Raw genomic sequence first — 20,654 nt, forward strand, 5'->3', positions numbered from 1 at the left:
TTATACACACTGAAAGCAACAGGTATAGCTGCTATATAACAATCACACAAAGTAGGAAACTGTTCCAATCTTCCTAGAAATATTGACTCAATATTCGTGTCTTTCACAACTGGGATCTCTCGATAATTACAGAATCTTACGCTCTAATCACCAGTTCGTATACATTATTATTGTTATCACCACTCACCCGTTTCAACATTTCAAAACTCTTACGACTGCCTAAGAAATCGATGCGTTTGAAAATTGCATAACCTCTCTCCCCTGTCTCCTTGCTTGAATACACTGATCGGAGTCTGTCAGCATGCCTCGAGTCAGTATGAATGGCAGCTTCTATTTCATGAAGCGTCATGTTCTCCTGCGAGGAAGCAAAACACACCTCAATGAGTGGATGTGACTGCTAGGTTTGATGGAAAAAACAATTGTACATACCTGATAAAATGCATGGATATGGTCCAACACCTGCAGACAGGTAAAACCTTTACTGCTGAAAAAGGTTCTTGAAGAAGGACCCATCTCAGCAAATCTATCGACGGGGAGCAGTATAGTAAGGAAGTGGCCTTTGAATATTAGCTCAGCTTTCTCGCTGCAGAAAGAAGCCACACAATGAGCAAAACTCATTTAGACCGGGGAGATGATGAATTTGAAGTTCCATAATTTAGTGCCAAAGACAAAGACCATTACGTGCAGTTTTTTAGGGGAATTGTGCACTAACCTTTCTGTAAGTAGCCGGGAGAAGTTTGCAAAAGAGGCTTCTGACTCTTTGCCATCTCCTTTGGCATCAAAGAATACGGATGTTTGGTGTTCGCTAACATCTCCTACACTGGATGATTCTGTGTAAATAGAAGCAGTTGAGGTTGGCTCAGATATTGACCAGCAGATTGAATCGAGAAGGCTGCTTGGGTTTATTGGACGAATTGGGGTTTGACATGTCTGTAAGAACAGAATTCATGAACAAATTTGATACAATTCAAACCTACATGAATAGTCAATTCATTAATGTATCCATATGTATGCATAAGACTAAGAGCCTTTGGAAATTGCATTTTCTGGGTAATTTGTACGATGTTTCTGAATTTGAAATAATCTAAACATCTTTACCTGCAATTCAAACAACCCAGATTAAGAAGATACATACATAAGAAGAGTTGCAAATTGTTACCTGCATATACCGAGCACGGCGGTTTCTAACCCCTGCTTTTGCTAAACTCACAATCTCTTGCCTTTCTTCGTGGCTTGCTTTCTTTCTAGGACAGGGAGTGTCTTGAGGACCATTTTCCCTGTTCATTTCCTGAAAAATAAGTAACTGGATAAAATCAATATCAATGATATCTATATATCTACCAAAGAAAAAGAATTAACTGGGAGAAGAGAATGCGGCCAGTAGAATTTCAAAAAAGCAGTGCTTAGAGAATGCTAGAAGCCTTCAACAGGCAGTGAAGCAGGCTTGCAACCAAAGTTAGGGAGTTTTTGAAGCAGGAGCTGGTTAATAATGATGGATGGTCTGGAACAGTAAGATTTCAAGTATTAAGATATTATTAGAGTTTGAGTTTTTATTTCCTGATTTTGAAGTTCATATGTCCTGTCCTCAATTATAGAAATGTAAGATTACAAAGGCTAACCCCATTATCGTGGATTTACGTTTGGCTTCATTAACTTATGCATGAAAGAACTTCTAGAACTAGTAGCATTTATAGTCTACATCTTCATTTGATCAACTTATGATCCTTCAGAAGTGTGAGGTTTCAAACAGATTTTGCTAATAGCCGTAGGCGGCCTAGTGTCCCTCTATAATAATGTTAGGACAGTTAGAAAGCTAAAGATCAGATGATACCTCCAATTCAATTCCGTTTTGAACATTTTCAAGCACCATTCCAACCTGCCTAGCCAAATCAGCAGACATGTGAACAAGCCTTTGTGCATATCTCTCCTTTGCCGTTTTCAGAATCCACAGTGGCTGAGACACACCGTACATCAAATGAATTCCATGGTGATGGTAATTTAAAAAAGAAAATACACCCTACAATCTCAATTACATGCATGAATGATTTTCATGTGGCACGTCATGCCATCATTACGGGCTATCCAAAATATATACAGCCAGCCCTGACTGGCCAAAACCCGATCTTCATGGATCTAGAGAATACAAAATGGTCACTAATAAGAAATAAAAACAAAGTGTGGGAGCACTTACTGTAACAAGATTGTTGGAATGCCCAAGATATCTTTGTATAGAAGGCCCTTCACACACAACATAATTCGCATTGCAACCAACAAACCATTGGTCTACTAGCATGGCACCTCCTCTTGCAGCAGCCTCAACAACCTAACACATGTGTAAACCACAATGTCTCAGAGGGTTGTCCAAGCACCAATTTGGATATTACGGATGCTATTTCAGCTCAAATAAGGAGTAGCCAACTCTCACTAGCCTTAACATTACCATGAACATGTGAAACTTACACAAATAAGGAAACATGTTTCCAGTGAACCAAAATTTCAGAGGATAACCAGATATTTCTCTACCTTATTCCGCAGCTCAGCTGAGATATCTGAATCAATGAACATTGAGTGACCAGATAGTGTTGAGTCCACACTTCTTTTAGACTCTCTCCCAGAGAACCACAAATGTGGGTCCTCGGTCATGACAGATTGCTTGGCATTTTCAAAAATACCAGCAGGAAGGCAAGAATTTTCAGCACCAGAAAAACCAATGAGGCGATTCAATTCATCCATGCGTACACCATTTTCTCCCACATTCTTAACATAATAAAGGGATTCGCTCAATCTGACTGAAACAGGGAAGCAGCTGAGTCTCAGTGTAAAATGTTGTTGCACCAAATCCATGTAAGAAAAGACCCACTTCCCATAAGCAACTAAATTTATCATAACTAATCAGTACCAAGCAAAGTGTAGTCAACTCTTACCGTTCCTTCGAACGCTATCTACAAACCATCCAAGTGTAACAACAAAAAGACCATTTTTTGATCCATGCTTCAGAGCATGGTCTAACTTGCGTCCACCAAAGCTGTAAAAAGTGTTAAAGAGTCCAAACGATAATGTTTCAAAGCACAACATGAAATCATAGAAAACAACCTATAAGAGGTACGCCCATGGAATGATATGATGAGAAGCATCCACAGAACTAGACCGGGAATTCATCAAGTCCAACAAACAAATTAGATGATACAATCAACTCAGGATGCCTTTTCCTGTTACTACCCCAACCAAAAATGATCATCTAAATGTCTTACTAGACCTCCAAACTAATATCCACATGTTCTAAACAGGGAGACAGAAGAGCATCTTCCATCTAAAATGTTAAATTATCACAAACATGACAACATCAATGCAATTCCAACATCAAGTTAAAGGATATTTGGACCACCAGATGGGTGCATTGAGGATGCAAATTAGAACTGTATTGGCCACCTAATCGCTCGGTGGCGTCCATCACTTGTTTCCTTGCTTCTGTTTCACCAAAAAACACAAACATGATTCAGTACTTGAATAATAATGACAAAAACAATCCATCCATTGCTCGATGGGGAAACCGACAATCATCTGCACCCAGCAGACTATGTAGTGAAAACTTGTAAGTATTCTGCATAACAGAAAATAACGAGGTAGAACACAAGAAGCAATCCCTTTAACACTGTCACCTGAAGATCCAAGATCCCTCAACCTTATTTGAATTCTTTTTCTCCATTAAAGTTTTTCTCATGCCTCTCCAAGGAAAACAGTAGAAAATGAAATTAAATTGTTTGCAAATGGGTCCACATGTTATCGGTGCATTCAAATAAGCAGTACTATCATGCTTCTGTAATAATGATTAACACCCATCTGAAAAGAAAAGAACTTGCTTGGAATTATTCATGGTAATAATGAAAAAAGAAGAAGAAAGAAGAAGAAAATCCATTTTCACAGCTTTTGTTCAAGTATCTGAAGATTCTCACCATTGCCTTCTTTATTGGCAGGCCAAGTAAAAGCAGAAAAGCAAATAGGAAAAAAACACAAAAAACAAAAAACAAAAAAACAAAACAAAAGCGACTCCATGAAAGATCAAAACTAAAACCTTGAAAACAAAAGCTAACAATTAGAAAACATTACTGATTTTCCCACCTTTGGAGAGACCTGTGACGCATATCACGAGCCCAGAAAAAGGGCCATTGGATCGACCCACAGACGATGAAGCCGGAGACATTGGCTCAAATGTCTTGAGACCTCTCATCGGCGGCAATGAAGACGAAATCCCCACCAAGAGCCTTGAACACCCTTTGCTACTTATCACCTCCACTGTCCCTGCTCCACCGCCACCGCCGCCCATAACTGTAATGAACTACCTCAACTAGTCCAAGCAAAACGAATGATGCAACAGTGGAGGAAACCACATCACGGAGCGAGAAATTCGGGAGCAGAAGTGTTTTTCAAAACCGAGTCCACGGATTTCAAACCCAGAACCGAAACGACGTCGTTCCGCCCTGAACCGAAAAAAATGCGAATTCGAATCTCGCCGGAATCAAACGGAGAAAAAACGAAACGAAAAATGAAAAGCACTGAGAAAAAGAATTGTTTTTCGTGGACTTTGGAGGGATTCGAAGAGGAAAAATCGAAACAAGAATTTGAGAATTTTGAAAGATCTCTGACAAAGGCCGTGAATTTTTTTGAACTTCGGGCTCTGAAAGTGAATTCCACTTTCTTTCCTTCTTTTTTTCTTTTTTTTCCTTTTCCTTTTTTTTCTGTTTGGTTCAAAAGAAAAAGTGGGTCGTACCCATACTTACAGGTACTGTACAGCACGGGAATTTTTCTCTTTTTCCCTTTTTCAGTTTTTCTTATTTATACATATATATATATATTTAAACCTATGAATTTACGAAAACAGGCATGGCGTAGTAAGGAATTACGATTGTACCACTGGGTCCACCTTTCTGAGTTTGTGATGCGAACACGGTCCGTGTGGGCCGGCCACACATGGACATATGGTTTCGCTTTCCCGTGAACTCACTCAACTGTCACGCGACTCACGCACCAGTCCTCCTCATGCCCCTCGAGATCATCTATAGGATGTATTTAATCTAATCACTCTTAAGCCCTAAAGTAATTACCGATCAACCCCGTGTTGAGACCTGTGGATCGATGCATCACCTCGTTCTTTCACTAATTTTTTTTTCAAGATTTAAAGGGTATTTTTTTTTTAATAATTTGTTTTCAAATTTAAACGTTAGTTTTTTATTTTTTATTTAACTTATTATTAATTTTTAAATATTTTTCATTGAGTATAAAAAATTAAAATACTTGATTATTTTTTTAATAAATAAAGTAGAATTTTTAAACCAATCAAAAAATCTCAACCCCCTTATTATCATAATGAATCTTCACGTCTTTATCACCTTCCTCTACTATTAGTTCACCTTTTTCTCTTCTCCCGAAACTTCAACTTCAACAACTTCTAATATAAGTTTCATTATTTTAAATTTTAAAAAAATATGTTAAATTATATTTTTCAAATAAGAATTAATTTTAAAATTTTTAACATATAAAAAAACAAATAATTTAACATGTAATAGAGATAAAAACATTAAAAAAACAAAACCACTTCATAGTTAATGCTTGTAAGCATTATTTAGTTTGAAGTTAAATTAAGTTCTTTTTTAATTGAAAAAACAATGCTAAGATAATATTCGAATATTCTTCGTAGTCATCTAAACTTCCCTCCATGTATTTTTAAAAAACCCTCCATGTATTTTTAATTTATCAACTCTTTTTCATGCATTTTCATTTTGCTTTTCTTATTCATTTCAATTTCAATTATCAAATACTCTCTCATTATCATGTTGTTATTTCATTACGATGTCATATACTTATTTCAATTGAAATAGATGATTGAATAACTTTGACCATAGCATAAATAAAACAAAATTTGTCAACCTAATTTAAGGCGCTAACATTAAGGGTAACGTATGTTTTGAAAAATAAATAAGTGATATTAAAATATATATAGTCTAATATTTTTTTCCGAGTCTAAATATTCTTTAAAAATTGCATATGCCCTTCAAAAGTCATGATTAAAAAACATTTCAATAAAAATGAGATACAAGAAAATTAGTTAATAGTAGGAGTAAAAGAAATGAGCACAATGAGTAAAATTTCAAGTATATTAGATGGTTCTTTTTTAAAAACAATTTAAGATATGTTTAATAGTGATTTTAGAAAATGTTTATAATATTTTTAATATCTAGTTTTATTTTTTAAAATATTTTTTTTAAATAAAAATAAAAATACAAAAAGTTTCCATTGATTACAAACAATATAACTAAAATGGAAAAAATGAATTGGAGTTCTAAACCATGTTTTTTAATGACATAATTTTATCAAAAGATAAAAGAGTATGATAAAGATGAGAGTCCCTATATAAAAAATATAATATCTCATAAAATTCACTATTTTACGGTTTGTTCTTTCTTTGATGGGATCCTTAAAAAATATTATTCATTACCAGTGGGATCGGTGGAATTGATGTTTGATTTTTATTTCTTTTTTTGATATTCTCTTTCCTTGGATTAGCACTCGACTCATATATATAAAGTTCAGTATGAAATTTGAAGGAGATCAATTCTTTCAAATTAAAATTAATAATTGAAGTTACACAAAATCATAGCCAGAAAAAAAGATAAATTAAATTTGAAACAAATTTAGAAAATATTTTTAAAAAGTTAAAAATTTCATGTAATGTAATTTAAAGTACAATAAAGAAAATTTGGAGAATTGGTACCAATGTTGAGATAAATGTTTCATGTTGGATTTTCAATTGATATGATACATTTTGTCTTGTTTGGAAAAGGAATTTGAAAGGGTTGAAAAGATACGGCCTAAATTCAATGAATTTGTTGGTTGTCATAAATGTGGAAAATGAACAAGAATTAAAAATTAGGTAATCTTGCTTTTATTCATAGGTCCACTTCAAATTCAAACGCCTTACAATTCATTCTCCCACCCTTCCTATTAAGCCTCATCATCATATAAATGCATTTTGGTGCATTCTAGATACATTTTTATTTTATTATTTCCATAAATAAAACAACAATACGGATCTTTTTAATTATTATTTTTATTAGTAAAAATATAAATATTTTAATTATTTTTAAATTTTTGATTGATATTAAATATATTGAAAGTTTTGATTGTTTATTATTAAAAATAAAAAATATTTGGCAACTATATAATGAAAGGTAAAATATTTTTTTGGATAGTTCTTCAATAATTTTTTAGTGATTTTCAAGAATTTACAAAGCTCATAAATACGACATTTGTGTTAATTGTTTAATAAAGAAAAATAAGGTGCAAGTAATGAATGAAAATGTATTTTTTGGTAATTATTTTTTAAAATAGATTTATGTTTTCTAAAGTAAAAGAGCAGAAAACATGTTTAACAATAAAAAAAATAGAAAATAAGTTTTATTTTTAAAAACAAAAACACAGTGTCTTTATAAAATATCTTTTAGTTGTTTTTACCTATTTTTAGAAAGTTATTTAAAAAAATTATAAAAATATGGAAAATGATTAAGAGCAAGACATTACATATAAAATTTATTTTTTAAATAAATTAAAAATATTTCAATTTTCAAAGAGACTTTCATTTTATAGATAGAACATCATGGAATAATTTTTAAAAATTGTTCTCATAAATATTTTTAAAAAACTATTTCTAAAAACACTTCTTACTACATAGCATAAATATTTCTTTTAAAAATGTTTACATCTTTTATATATATTTTATTTTTGCTATCAAAATTTAAAAGCCAAAATTATATGCAATTAAGGGTAATAACATTAAATAACAAATAAATGAATTATTAAAAAAATAATAAACTTAAAACTCTAATCATAATTACTAAAAATAGTCTAGTGAGAATTTTTAATGTGTTTGGGAAGCACATTGATAATCAAGGCATGCCTTTTTTCGGAGACACACCCCCTTGTTTATTTTCCTTCTTTTTTATTTTTTTCTTAATACCTTTTTAGTGAAATTCCTAAACCTTTATTAAAATTTTATAATAAATTTTCTTTTATAAATATTTTAAAATTTAAAATTTTAAACTATATTTTATAAAAACAATAAATTTTTATATTACATTTAATATTCACACCTCTTATAAGTTATGTTTGATTTATAAAAAATACTTAAAAAAAAATTCTGTTTAATTTCGTTATAAAATATGAAAAAAATTAAATATAATTAAAAATTATTTAATTTTTAACTAATAAAAAAATAATTTTTAAAAAATATATAAAAATAATTTATTAATTTTATTTATTTATTTATTTCTTTCTTTCATTCATGTTTCCCCCCATTTTCGGAGGACCGAACATTGCCATATTGTCGGTCGCCTTAAACCGTACAAGGCTTTTGGGCACGAAAATCTTTTCAAAACAATTTTTAAAAAAATTAATTTTAGAAAAAAAAAAAAAAAATTGGTTGGTGGGCATGGAGGACAATTTGGGACTCGTATTTCTGACGGATTGCTGTCGTTTTCCAAAGAGGGAAGACCATCAGAGTTGACTCCCATTATTAAAATACAAAAATATAATAACCCATAATATTTATTATTATTAATATTTTCCATGTCATAATCATCAAATAATATTGTGAAATGGTGAGTCAGCATCACACATTATTTTTTCTTTTATTCAACACTCTACATAATTACAAAACCCACTAACATATAGCCCACTTGTGGGTTTTGTGCTTTCAGCTTCATTAAAGAAAGGCAAGTTTGACCTACCAAAACCCCCAACAGAAAATTAAAAATAAATAAAATAAATATAAAAAATAAAAAAGAGAGTACTTGTCATTTTCTTGCTGGGCTTATTAATTGACAGTTGGGATTGATTTTTAATGTTAAGAAAAGGCTTACCCTTTTTTTTTCAATTCCAAAAAATATACCTAAGAAAATTTATTTATTTCATATTTGGGTTTATTATAAAAAATATGAAAGAAAATTAAATATAAATAAAATTAACCAAAATTTTATATATTATTAAGTTGTTTAATTTTTATAATTTAAAAAAATTAATTTTTTTTTCTCATCCATTTTTTCATCAAATTTTTCTGAACCAAACATGACCCAAATGATGTCATTCAGCATTCAGCAGCTTTGATATCAAGAATTAACTCCTATTTTGGTTTAAGTAAGAAATTAAAAGAATTTTGTATTTTTAACTTAAGTTATTAGAAGGAGAGAAAGTAATAATTTTTAAAGGGTATGATTGACACTAAAAAAATTATTAAATATTTGTAGTGCAGCCAAAAAGCCACTTTAGAGGCCAAAATTTTAAAATGTCTTCGGAAGAAACATGACACCTAGTCCCCTTAGTCTGACCTATACTTGCAATTACTACATAATTCTTCAAAAAATCACTTTTTTTTTTGTCATATAAATTATTATAAAATACTTGTAATTACTTTTAATTTTTTTTATTTATATCTAAATACTATTAACATGTGTGTGAGTTAACAATAAACTTGTAAGGGGCAAAAAAAATTGATTGGTGAGATCCCCATCGTGAGGTGCACCATCAATCGACCTCGATTTTATGAGAGAAGGGTTCGAATGAGAATATGTCTATTAGTACCTAGAAAGATTGTGTACTATACTTGAGTGGTGGAGAAGTTAGAGAAAACTCTAACGAAGACTTGCAACGATATTGACACTTTGATTCTTAACTATATTATTAATTTTTCTATAAGACTTTGATCATCTCATTTGGAAATTAAAGGCCATTGAAGATATGTTAAATTTGTTATGTCATTCAACCATTATTACGATAATTTTATGTAAAGTGTTTGTAATAAAAATATTATCAATAAAAATACTACATACTAAGAGTGTTTTTACGATAATTACTACCAAATCAATCTATAATATCTTTTATCCTTGTATCCTTATGAATTACAAATCATTAAAACAAAGAAAATTTTGATTTTCGAACATTTATTACATAATTCTATTAATAACATAAATGATATTAATTTTATAAAATAATTAACAACCCCTCATTAATTTTACCCAACTTTTCATTTTCATTTTGTCCTTACAAAGCTTTAATGCCTATCTATCTATTCTTGCATACATCTAGTACCATTTTGAGTCATTCTATCTGAAGACTGTACCAAAACTTAGTGCAGCATCATGGAAGGAGCAGAGGATAGAGTGTAGACCAACCAACAAAAGAATAAAACCAAAAGGAAGAAGATAGAAAGGGACAGGCAACAATGTCAACCTCCAAGAAGAGTAAAGAAAGGCTTAGCATCAAAAGCAGTTAGGTGAGGATAGAGGCCTCATCATTCATACTCTAGGTTGGGGGCCTGGAATCTTAATACTCCATTCCAAACAGAACCTTTCTCCAAACTTTTGAGCTAAATATGTATTAGGTGAAGTATAACACCGATCCCTTAATCCCTGATGAGAGTTAAGGGACGCCTAGTGTGCCTATGCAAGGATAGAATAGCAATTTAAATGGAGAGAGTGGGTGTGTTTGAACTTTGTAAGGTCAGCCTCTGGGCTCATGGGTCACCATTGCCACAGGTATATTCCCAATTGCAGCATGCCCAGAGATCTAAACTGCTAGTGGGCAACCCCATTGAGAATAATAGGACACTGGATACACCACCACTTCCATCCCGAACCAGTTAGGCAACAGGACAAGCATTCGGCCACCACCCTGACTTTATGCATTTTGTGCCTTTTCCCCCTAATCTAAGCTTTCTGCCACCAAATTATCTATCCTCCCTGTCCTCAGCTACATGGCAAGAGAACCCACTAAGCATTATCCAAAAAGATGGGAATATTTTGTGATCTAAAGCTAATCAATATCATCAACATTCTACAAAAACACCACAGGATGAGGGAATTATGAAGGAGTCTCCAACTCTCCATTGTAAATGTAGTGTATAGAGGACAAGCTCCAACTCCCACAAGGTTGATTGTAGGATGAAGTTTGATATTGTGAAGAGAATTTGTAATAAAATATTAATATGATAAAACTTTTATTTAATGTAAACAAAATTATATTTAGTTTAGAATAAAATATTTTCTATTCTAAATATAGTAATCAATTTTCAAGAATGATTTTCAAATAAACCCCAAATTTTTTTATTTAGTTTACACAAATTTTATATATTCTCTATTTTTATGGGAAATAAATTTATAAATTATTTAATAATAATTTTATTTTTCTTCTATTTTTCCTCTTTATTTTCTTTATCTTTTATTGTTAATTTAAAAAAAAATCCAGATCAAAAATCAACCCCACCACCGGATAAACCCCACAATATTCCTCATAATAAAAACAATGGAAAAGGAAAAGCGAAAAACAAAAACAAATGTATTGAAAAGAAGAGAGAATATTCAATCTGTCTTTTTCTTTAATTTTTCTCTTGGGAAATCTAACTCTCTCACTTGGAAGCTGAGGCTGCTGACACAGCATCACTCCAATGGCCCCTCCCCTTGGGTCCTGTTTGGATACGCGACAAAGTCTGTCCCCAATCTGTTCCTCGACCTTTGCTTATTATATATCTACAGAGAATGTGAGATGCGGAGAATGATGTGTGACATGTCGACTACATTTGACGGCTTCGATTATCTTGAAATTTGAATTCGACGGTCGGGATGCGTTTAAAAAGGAAAAATTGTTAATGGCCTGTTTGGAAACTCCCTTTTACTGTTCTGTTTTGTAGCGAAGATTAAAATAAAACGGCCTTTTTAAAAAATAAATTTCAATTTTGAGGACAAATATTGAGACATCTGTGAAAATAGACTTTCTATAAAATTACATGAAATTTAGTTCCTATTTAATAATTATTTTAAAAAATAATTCTAAAAAATAATTTTTGAGAATAAAATTAATTTTTATAAAACAAATCTATTTAGAAATTTAAAATGTTTTTAACTTGTTTTTAATATTTTTAAAATAATTTTTATATCTAATAATTTATTTTTAATTATTTTATATATTTATATTATTATTTCTTAAAACAACCTCTAAAAAATAAGTGAAAATAATATATATATAAAAAAAAGTAAAAGATGTTATCTAAAAACACTTTTTTATTTTGAATAATAAAAAACAGTTCTAAAAAACAATTCTCAAATAGGTCTTTAGTCTTAAAAATTTCTAAGAAATTACTTAAAACTCAAAAGGGTAAAATAAGAAATTTGTTACAAAAATTCTCAAAATATGTATTATATAAACCTTTAATTAATGCAAAATATGGCATAAATAAAATCCCAAATATATATATATATATATATATATATAAAAAGTCTGTGAAAATTGAAAAAAAATGTGGGCACTTGCTTGAATTTACGAAATTGACCATCAATTTCCACATAAAAAATGACAAATCATGATACAATTATTTGAAAGGGGTGGGTCAGTGGGTCACCATCCATTATTTCCTTCATTCCATCTGCTTTTTTGTATCATTCTTGGATTCATTCACAAGCTTCCTCTTTCCCTCTCTTTCACGGAAACCCCCATTTAATGTCTTGTTTCCAATCATTTTTCTAATTATTTTATAATAATCAGAGAAAACATCTAAAGATGTTATATTAAAACATAGTCTTTTCTATTTTCAAAAACATAAATACATTCTTTATTTTTTTAACAAATATGTTTTCTTATTCTTTTATTATAAAAAACAAAAAACTGTTTTCAAAAAACATTTTTTCCGAGAATTTATTTGTACAAAGAAGTGAAAAACTGTTTTTCAAAAACAAAGAAAGGAACAAAACCAGGAGGGAGAGGGTGGAAGTCAATCTGCAAGACAGAAGAGAGAAAAGCTTTAGCATCAAAGACAGTTGGATGTGGCGAGGAGCCATCATTCAAATTTTGGGTGAAGGGCCCTGCCTGGAACCTTTAGAACTTGGGCAGTGGCCTAAGGATTTTTAATTTTTTATTCCTGCTCCAGACAAAAAATCACCCTGTAAATGCAGGGAAGGAAGGCTATAATCCCAAGGAGGAATTTATATATATATATATAAATTCAAGATCCTTGACATTTCATATTCCATATGAATTCATAACAAAAACTGCTACCTGCCTCCAACTTGTCAGATACACAGAAAGAAAAAAAACCATTTCCTGGTAACTATTTTTGAAATCAGTTCTAAAATTTAAAAATAATTTTTCAATATTTTGTAAAACAAAAATTAATTTGAGGACCTAAAATAGTTTTAATATGCTTTTAATGTTTTTAAATATCTTTTAAAAATAATTTTTTTTTATATATAAAGTGAAAATAATAATAAAAAATTTACAATATAAATCCAGTAAACTCTTAACAAAAAATTGCCTTCCATTGCTCTCATATTAACCTTATGTCCACCACCTTGCTCCCCGGAAATAAATGGATGTTACATAGGTTATCATCCAAACACGACTTAAGAAAGGAGCCTGCCCCAAAAATGAAATCATTCAATTAGGTTATAAAGACAGTCGTTTGATTGATTGAGCAAACTAAATGAAATAATATCATTCCCAAGGGAGTATATTTTAAGGGCTTATTTGGAATATTTTTTTGTTTTTGGTTCAAATCGTAATTTCCCATCAATAATATTTGGTATTATACATGAAATAGTTTCCTAGCAAATGACAATATCTTTTACTCATGTATTAAGTTAATTAACCAAACATGGATGGAAGCTCTTATTAAGTTTTTTTTTTTTTTAAAAAAAGGTTTTTTAGCTTCTAAGAAATCAATCCAAACATGGACTAACCTAATAAGACAAAATAAAAGGCCGAAAAATATTTTAACTTAAAGAAGTCAATTTAAACATGGCCCGAGATTGCTTTCTTCTCAAGCCATGATCCTCAAGTCAACTTATTTTGCTTAACAAAAAGAGTACTTAACTTCTGATAAGTCATTCCAAACATGGCTTAAACCAAGTAAGACAAAAAAGGAGAAGCTAAGGATCACCTTCTTTTGGATTGCCTTCTTTTTGAAGCCGCACGATCCTGGAGTGAAAAGAAAGTAAAACTTCTTTTCATTATTTGGACCAGATGTAGCTTGGAACCGCTTAAATTGAGGAGGAAGAGAATCCAGGACAAGTTGCACAAAAAAATTGTTAGGAATATCGATACCTCCAGCCTTAACCCTTGCAGCCAGACCCCACATTTTCGCAATGTGATCGCGCACATTCCCTTGGCCGTCATATTTCATGTTTGCTAACTTGTTTAGTAGCAGAGCTGCATCTGCCTTCTCAAAGCGCATGAACATGATTTCAAGACGAGCCAGGTATTGTCCAGCAGTGCCCGACTCAGGCGCTAGACTGCGAATGCTACTAGAAATTTTGTGCTTCATGATCATGAGGCTTAGCCGGTTACTCCTCTCCCATGTTTCATATTTTGCTCTTTCTTCAGGGGAGCTATTCCTGGTAGGCATGGGGGGTTTGGCTTCATAGAGAGCAGGCTCCAAGTCCATCAAAGCAAGTATGAGCTGCAGGCTACTTTTCCATTCCATCCAGCTCTCGAAATTCAAATTTTCTAATGTTTTAACATCAGACAACCTAAAAGCTGCAGAGGGATTGAGAGTGTAGTTACATTGAAAACAAAAACAGATCAAACAAAACAAAAAAAAAATGCCTCAAAAAAGTATTTTCCTTGTTTCATCCTCTTGAAAATCTCGATTATTTCCACAAATTAAGACTCTGTTAACTGTTTTTTAGAACAATTTTTTCTCCTCTAAAACAAGGAAATACAAATGCACATTTGATGATTAAAAAATAGAAAACACTTCCCAAACTAACCCTAAGCATCCTCGTGTGTTGCAAAAACAAACTTAGATTTATTTGGAAATTGTTCTTAAAAAAAGTTATATATTTTAGAGACAAAAAACAATTTTATAAGAAAGTCGAGAAAACTATTTTTCATGTTTGAGAACATAATTCAAAAACATAAAATAAGGCATATTAAATGAATACCAAAATATTATTTTCTATGTTTTAAAAGTATGATCACTTCAAGAATGACAATAGATTCCAAAATTAACGCATTGGCTGCAATATCACAACTACTTTTTAGAATGGAAGAAAAGAAAATCCAAAAGCATTAAAAAGAAGAAAGAAAAGTCCAAAAGCATTGAAAAGAAGAAAGAAAATTTCACCATTGGCATTGGTGGTCATCATTCCATCCACTGAAGAAGAAACGATCGTACTCCCTTCTTTCTTCTTTTCGGTTCTTCTCTCCTCGATCTCTGTTTTATATATACAGAGAGCGGGAGATGGGGCGGATGAGGTGTGCCACGTGGACCGCATGCTTTGACTGTTGGATTGGAGATGCATTTCTAAAATGGAAAAATACCTTTTATGATGTTGTTTTTTTTATTTTGTATTTCTTGTTTCCTAGAGTAAACATTATGTCTTTGATTTTTTTAATTGAGAATTGTAGTTTAAAAATATTCTTAATATAAGGATAATTTTAATAGTTTCATAAATTTAATTAAATATGTTTTCTGCTATATTTCCAAAACATAAAATATTGTTTTCAACAAATATATCAATAATCTAAATTTACCAATATATCGAAATATATAACACAAAATATCGATGAAATAAAATTAATCAAAACTAAAATAATGTAATGGAAATTTTAAAAAATTGATAGCAAACAAATGGATACTTTATGTTATTTTGTTGAACAGTATATCAAAATTAATAATATTAATAAATTTAGAAGAATATTAATAATTTCTAATATTTATTCAAAAATTTAAATTTTTTTAATTTGATTTTAATTCAAAATACTAATTTTAAAAAATTTAAATTTTATCAAAAAATTCTAATAATACTTTTCAATTTATTAAAAAAATTTATCTTAAATTCCTTTAATATATTTATGTTAATTTATTTTTAAAAAATTAAAACTACTTTTATTACATTCTTAATAAAAGAATAAATCAATTCTAAGATTTATATAAAATATTTTATTTGAGAATTAATTTCTAAAATTTTATAAAAAAATTATGATAATAATTTTTTATTAGTGACATTAATTTATTTAAATAATTAACATTATTAAAAGTTATATTAATAATTTATCTTATCAAATTAATTTTAAGATAAAATATTACAACTTCATTCATTGTTTTGATATTTTAGTAATTTTTTAATAAATTTATATTTTATAAAAAAATTAAAATGATTTTATATTAGAAAAATAGCAACCCGTGAAAATATCTACGATTTTTCGGGAGATGGTAGATTCGTTTGAAATATTGCCGATTTTCTCTCATGGAAACAGCTGCAGCAGCTACGATTTTAGTATTTTACCGATCTGTGGCGATTAAGCAGTTGCAGCAGCCAGTGCCGATTTTATTCGAAATTTCCGTCATTCAAAAATTTTCAAGATCATATTTTCCGATATTTCAAATCTTAATTTTAATCATATTTAATAACAGAAAACAATTTTTCGATTATTAAATGTTTTTTTAGCAAACATAGCTTTTCTTGAAACCAGTTATCAAACATGACCCGATCAAAAAACGATCCAATTTCCATCTCCATAAAAAAAAAAACATAATAGCTTGTTTTAAGAATTTGTTTTGAAAATTTGGTGATTTTTAGAACAAATTTAAAATACTTTCAAATAGTTTTATATTAAACATTCTAGGAAGCATCTAGAATAACTAGAAAAAAAAATTGCTCGCACTTTTTATATTTGAGTTTTCAAATAGAATTTTATTTCAAAAAATCAACCTATAACTAATTTATAACTAATTTTTAAAAAATATTCTCAAAAACTTAATTTTTGACAACGTTGCTACAAAGAACCCTATTTTTTCAATGAGCGGATAACATTCAAATTTGAGTTTAATATAAGAGACAATATATATATATATATATAAAGAAAATAAAATAAAATGAAAGATAAATGAGAAATAGATTTTCTATTGTTCTTCAAATTTATTACATTTATTTTTTTAATATAATAATTTAAAAATGTATAAATTCTTAATTAATTATAATTATAATTAAATTTAACTAGAGGTGACAATTATAGTTGAGTCATGTTGGCAGGTCCTGTAGACATTGTGTCTAACCCAAATAATAATCACCGTATCAAAAATATAACATTTAATAATTAAATTCTCTTATTTAATAATCAAATATGTTTATAAATTAATTAACCTATTTAATTAAAAAAAATTAAAATAGATCAAATATCAATTAATAGTGAAAAATTACCATTAGACTAATCTTTAAGATTATTAAATGGATCGGGTTAAATTCGTGTTGCACCTATTTATTAAATGAATTATATAAGTCTACACAAATTTGATCAAAATCTAATTATACTCATCCAAACTCGTAAAAAATATGTTGGGTTCGACGAATCATATTAAACTTCGTCGCCTTATATTTACCTTTCTTTTATATTTTTCATAATAAAACAAGTATGAAAGAACATAGTGCAAGGAAAGTAACGCTTTCACCAAAAAGCTGAAACCCCATATATTGTAATTCAAAGTGTATCAAGTATCATTATAGAATCTAGTAAACCCTTAACAAAAAAACTTGCCTTCCATAGCTCTCATGATAACCTTATGTCCACCACCTTGTTCCCCGGACACTAGTCCTGAGAAGTGAATAGATGTTACATGGATTATCACCCAAACACAACTTACCCATCAAAAAAACATTATCATCCAAACATGACTTAAGAATGGAGATTGCCCCAAAAAATGAAATCATTCAAGTTGCAAAGACAGTATTTGACTGAGCAAACTTAGTGGAATGATATCATTTCCAAGGGAGTATATGTTTAGGGGCACATTTGGAATAACATTTTGTTTTTGGCTTAAGTCGTAATTTTCAACCAATAATATTTGGTATTGTTAAAATTTTAATTAAGTATGAAATAGTTTCAAAGACAAACATATAGAAGCACCATAATTAAGCTCTTTTGACAAGATTAACCTAACAAGGATAGGAGCTTTTGTTTAAGCTTAAAGAAAAGAGCTTTTAGCTTTTAAAAAGTCAATCCAAACAAAGTCTAAACCTCTTCGGACAAGATTAACTAAACAAGGGTTGCTTTAACTTTTAAAAGGTCAATCAAAACATGGCCTAAACGAAATAAGACAAATAACAAAAAAGCTAGGGATTGCTTTCTTTTCGAGTCATGATCCGCAAGTGAAACTTATTTTGCTTTTCAAAAAAGAGTTTTTAGCTTCTCAACTTAACTAAATGAGACAAAAAAAGAGAAGCCAAGGATTACCTTCTTTTCAAGCAGGTGATCATCGAGTGAAAAGAAAGCTATACTTCTTTTCATTATTTGGAATAGCAGAGATCTTCCTTTCAGAATTTTCAAGCCGAACGAATTCCTCCTCTTGCCCACACATACACAAAAGTTCCTCTAGTCCCCAATTCACTTCATATGAAGCTTGGAACCGTTCATATTGAGGAGGAAGAGAATCCAGGACAAGTTGCACAACGAAAAATTCAGGGATATCGATACCTCCAGCCTTAACCCTCGCAGCCAGACCCGACATGTTGGCAATGTGATCACGCACATTCCCTTGGCCATCATATTTCATGTTTGCTAACTTGTTTAGTAACGGAGCTGCATCGGCCTTTGCAATGCGTATGAACATGATTTCAAGACGAGCCAAGTATTGTCTAGCAGTGCCCGACCCGGGTACTAGACTGCGAATGCTACTAGAAATTTTGTGCTTCATGATCATGAGGCTTAGCCGGTTACTCCTCTCCCATTTTTCATACTTTGCTCTATCTTCAGGGGAGCTATTCACGGTAGGCATGGGGGGTTTGGCTTCATTGAGAGCAAGCTCCAAGTCCATCAGAGCAAGTATGAGCTGCAAGCTACTTTTCCATTCCATCCAGCTCTCGAAATCCAATTTGTCTAATGATTTAACATCAGACAACCTAAAAACTGCAGAGGGATTGAGAGTGTAGTTACATTGAAAACAAAAACAGATCAAACAAAACACAAAAATGCCTCTTAAAATAGTCGAAAAAGCATTTTCTCTGTTTCATCCTCTTGAAACTCTAGGCTATTTCTACATATTAAGACCATGTTTGGTAACTGATTTGAAGAACGATTTTTTGTTTTCCAAAACAAGGAAATAGGAAAACACTAGAAAACGCTTCTCAAACATCCTCGTGTAGCTACAAAACAAACATCGGATTGTATGAAAATTGTTCTTGAAAACAGTTCTATGTTCAAAAGACAAAAAACAGAAAACAGATTCAGACAAAAACACAATTTGAAATGTTTTCAAATTTTTTTTTTCAGCCTCTTGAATATAAACCCTTAGAATAAATGAAGAAAACTGTTTTTCATGTTTGAGAACATAATTAAAAAACAACTGAGTTAAGAAATAAAATAAATAAATAAAATGAAGTAAATAAATTGATTCTTGAGATTTTCATTGTCCGATTCAGGGACTAAGGGGCAAAACCCCATAACTGTTCTCTATTTCAAGAAGCATAAAGAACATAAAAACAAAAAAACAATTTTAAAAATCGCTTTCCAAAACATTTCTTAAAAGCATAATCACTTTAAGAATGAAAATGGATTCCAAAATCAACGCATTCATTGCTTTCATTTTTTAAAATGAAAGAATAATGGTGAAAAATCCCCAAAAACAAAAACAAAAAACCATTTTCCCATTTTTAAAACAAAAACAAGACATTATTTCGAAAAAACAAAAACCCAGAACGAAGATGGTAACCCTTGAAAATCAAATCAAAATCCATAACCCCAATAAACAATTTTTCTTTTCATTACAACAGTACCACTACTTTTTAGAACAGAAGAAAATCCAAAAGCAGTGAAAAGAAGAAAGAAAATTTCACCATTGATGGCCTCTTTTCCTTCATTCTCCCACAGCATCATTCCATTCACTGAAGAAGAACCCATCCTACTCTCTTTCTGGTTCTTCTCTCTTGTATCTCTCTTGTATATATGCAGAGAGCGGGAGACGTGTAGGAGGAGGTGTGCCACGTGGACCGCATGGTTTGCCTGTCGGATTGGACGGTCAAGATGGGTTTCTAAAATGAAAAATGCCTTTTGTCATATTGCTTTTTTATTTTTAAAATTTTTTTATTTCTTGAAGGGTCTAATTCAATTTTCACCGTTTCAGCCAAAAATCAAGACGCTTTCCTCTCTGGATTTTGATTTATTTTTTTTTTTAAAAAAGAACAAAATTCTATTTAAAATTTTAAATATAAAAAAATAATTATTTCAATTTATTTACACAAAATTTTAAAATAATTTTTATATTTTTAATTAATTCTCAACATATTCTAAAAAAAAATACATACACAAGTTTTTTCTAATTAAATCATATTTAATTTTCTTTCTTATTTTCAATCATAATAAATAAATAAATAGATAAAGTTCATTGTTTTCTAATTATTTTCTACTTAATACCTTATGAGCCCACACATCCTCGGGCTGCAGAAATGATATAAGAATTAGCCCAGGTTTAGGCCCAACAAGAAGTAGGACAGGCCCAAGAAAGCCAAGCCCATTTAAGTCTCATATTTCCAGAAAACCCCTGAATGGATGAAAAAATATTTAGAGAAAGACATGCTAGGCAAAGAGTTCTCCCTCCAAACACTAATGAAGAGATATTATCA

General features: G+C 30.5%; 2 protein-coding genes across 2 annotated transcripts; both read right to left on the bottom strand.

The window, feature by feature from the left end:
• Window positions 1-10: 10 nt before the first annotated feature.
• LOC117912326 lies at window positions 11-4,783 on the bottom strand. The gene is made up of 10 exons (XM_034826878.1): window positions 4,120-4,783; window positions 3,377-3,468; window positions 2,925-3,027; window positions 2,524-2,789; window positions 2,192-2,323; window positions 1,832-1,954; window positions 1,160-1,288; window positions 713-930; window positions 430-583; window positions 11-355 (listed from the first exon to the last, which is right to left on the bottom strand). Exons 1-10 carry the CDS (start codon window positions 4,322-4,324, stop codon window positions 137-139), a joined length of 1,641 nt encoding a protein of 546 aa, XP_034682769.1. The 5' UTR covers window positions 4,325-4,783; the 3' UTR covers window positions 11-136.
• A 9,090-nt stretch (window positions 4,784-13,873) lies between these two features.
• On the bottom strand, window positions 13,874-20,521 carry LOC117913151. The gene is made up of 5 exons (XM_034828094.1): window positions 20,446-20,521; window positions 19,869-20,034; window positions 18,330-18,942; window positions 14,163-14,168; window positions 13,874-14,057 (listed from the first exon to the last, which is right to left on the bottom strand). The coding sequence occupies exons 2-5, from the start codon at window positions 19,930-19,932 to the stop codon at window positions 13,889-13,891; spliced, it is 852 nt and encodes a 283-aa protein (XP_034683985.1). The 5' UTR covers window positions 19,933-20,034; window positions 20,446-20,521; the 3' UTR covers window positions 13,874-13,888.
• Between the last annotated feature and the right edge of the window lie 133 nt (window positions 20,522-20,654).

This window comes from Vitis riparia, chromosome 4, assembly GCF_004353265.1.
Source record: "Vitis riparia cultivar Riparia Gloire de Montpellier isolate 1030 chromosome 4, EGFV_Vit.rip_1.0, whole genome shotgun sequence".
NCBI classification, from domain to species: domain Eukaryota; kingdom Viridiplantae; phylum Streptophyta; class Magnoliopsida; order Vitales; family Vitaceae; genus Vitis; species Vitis riparia.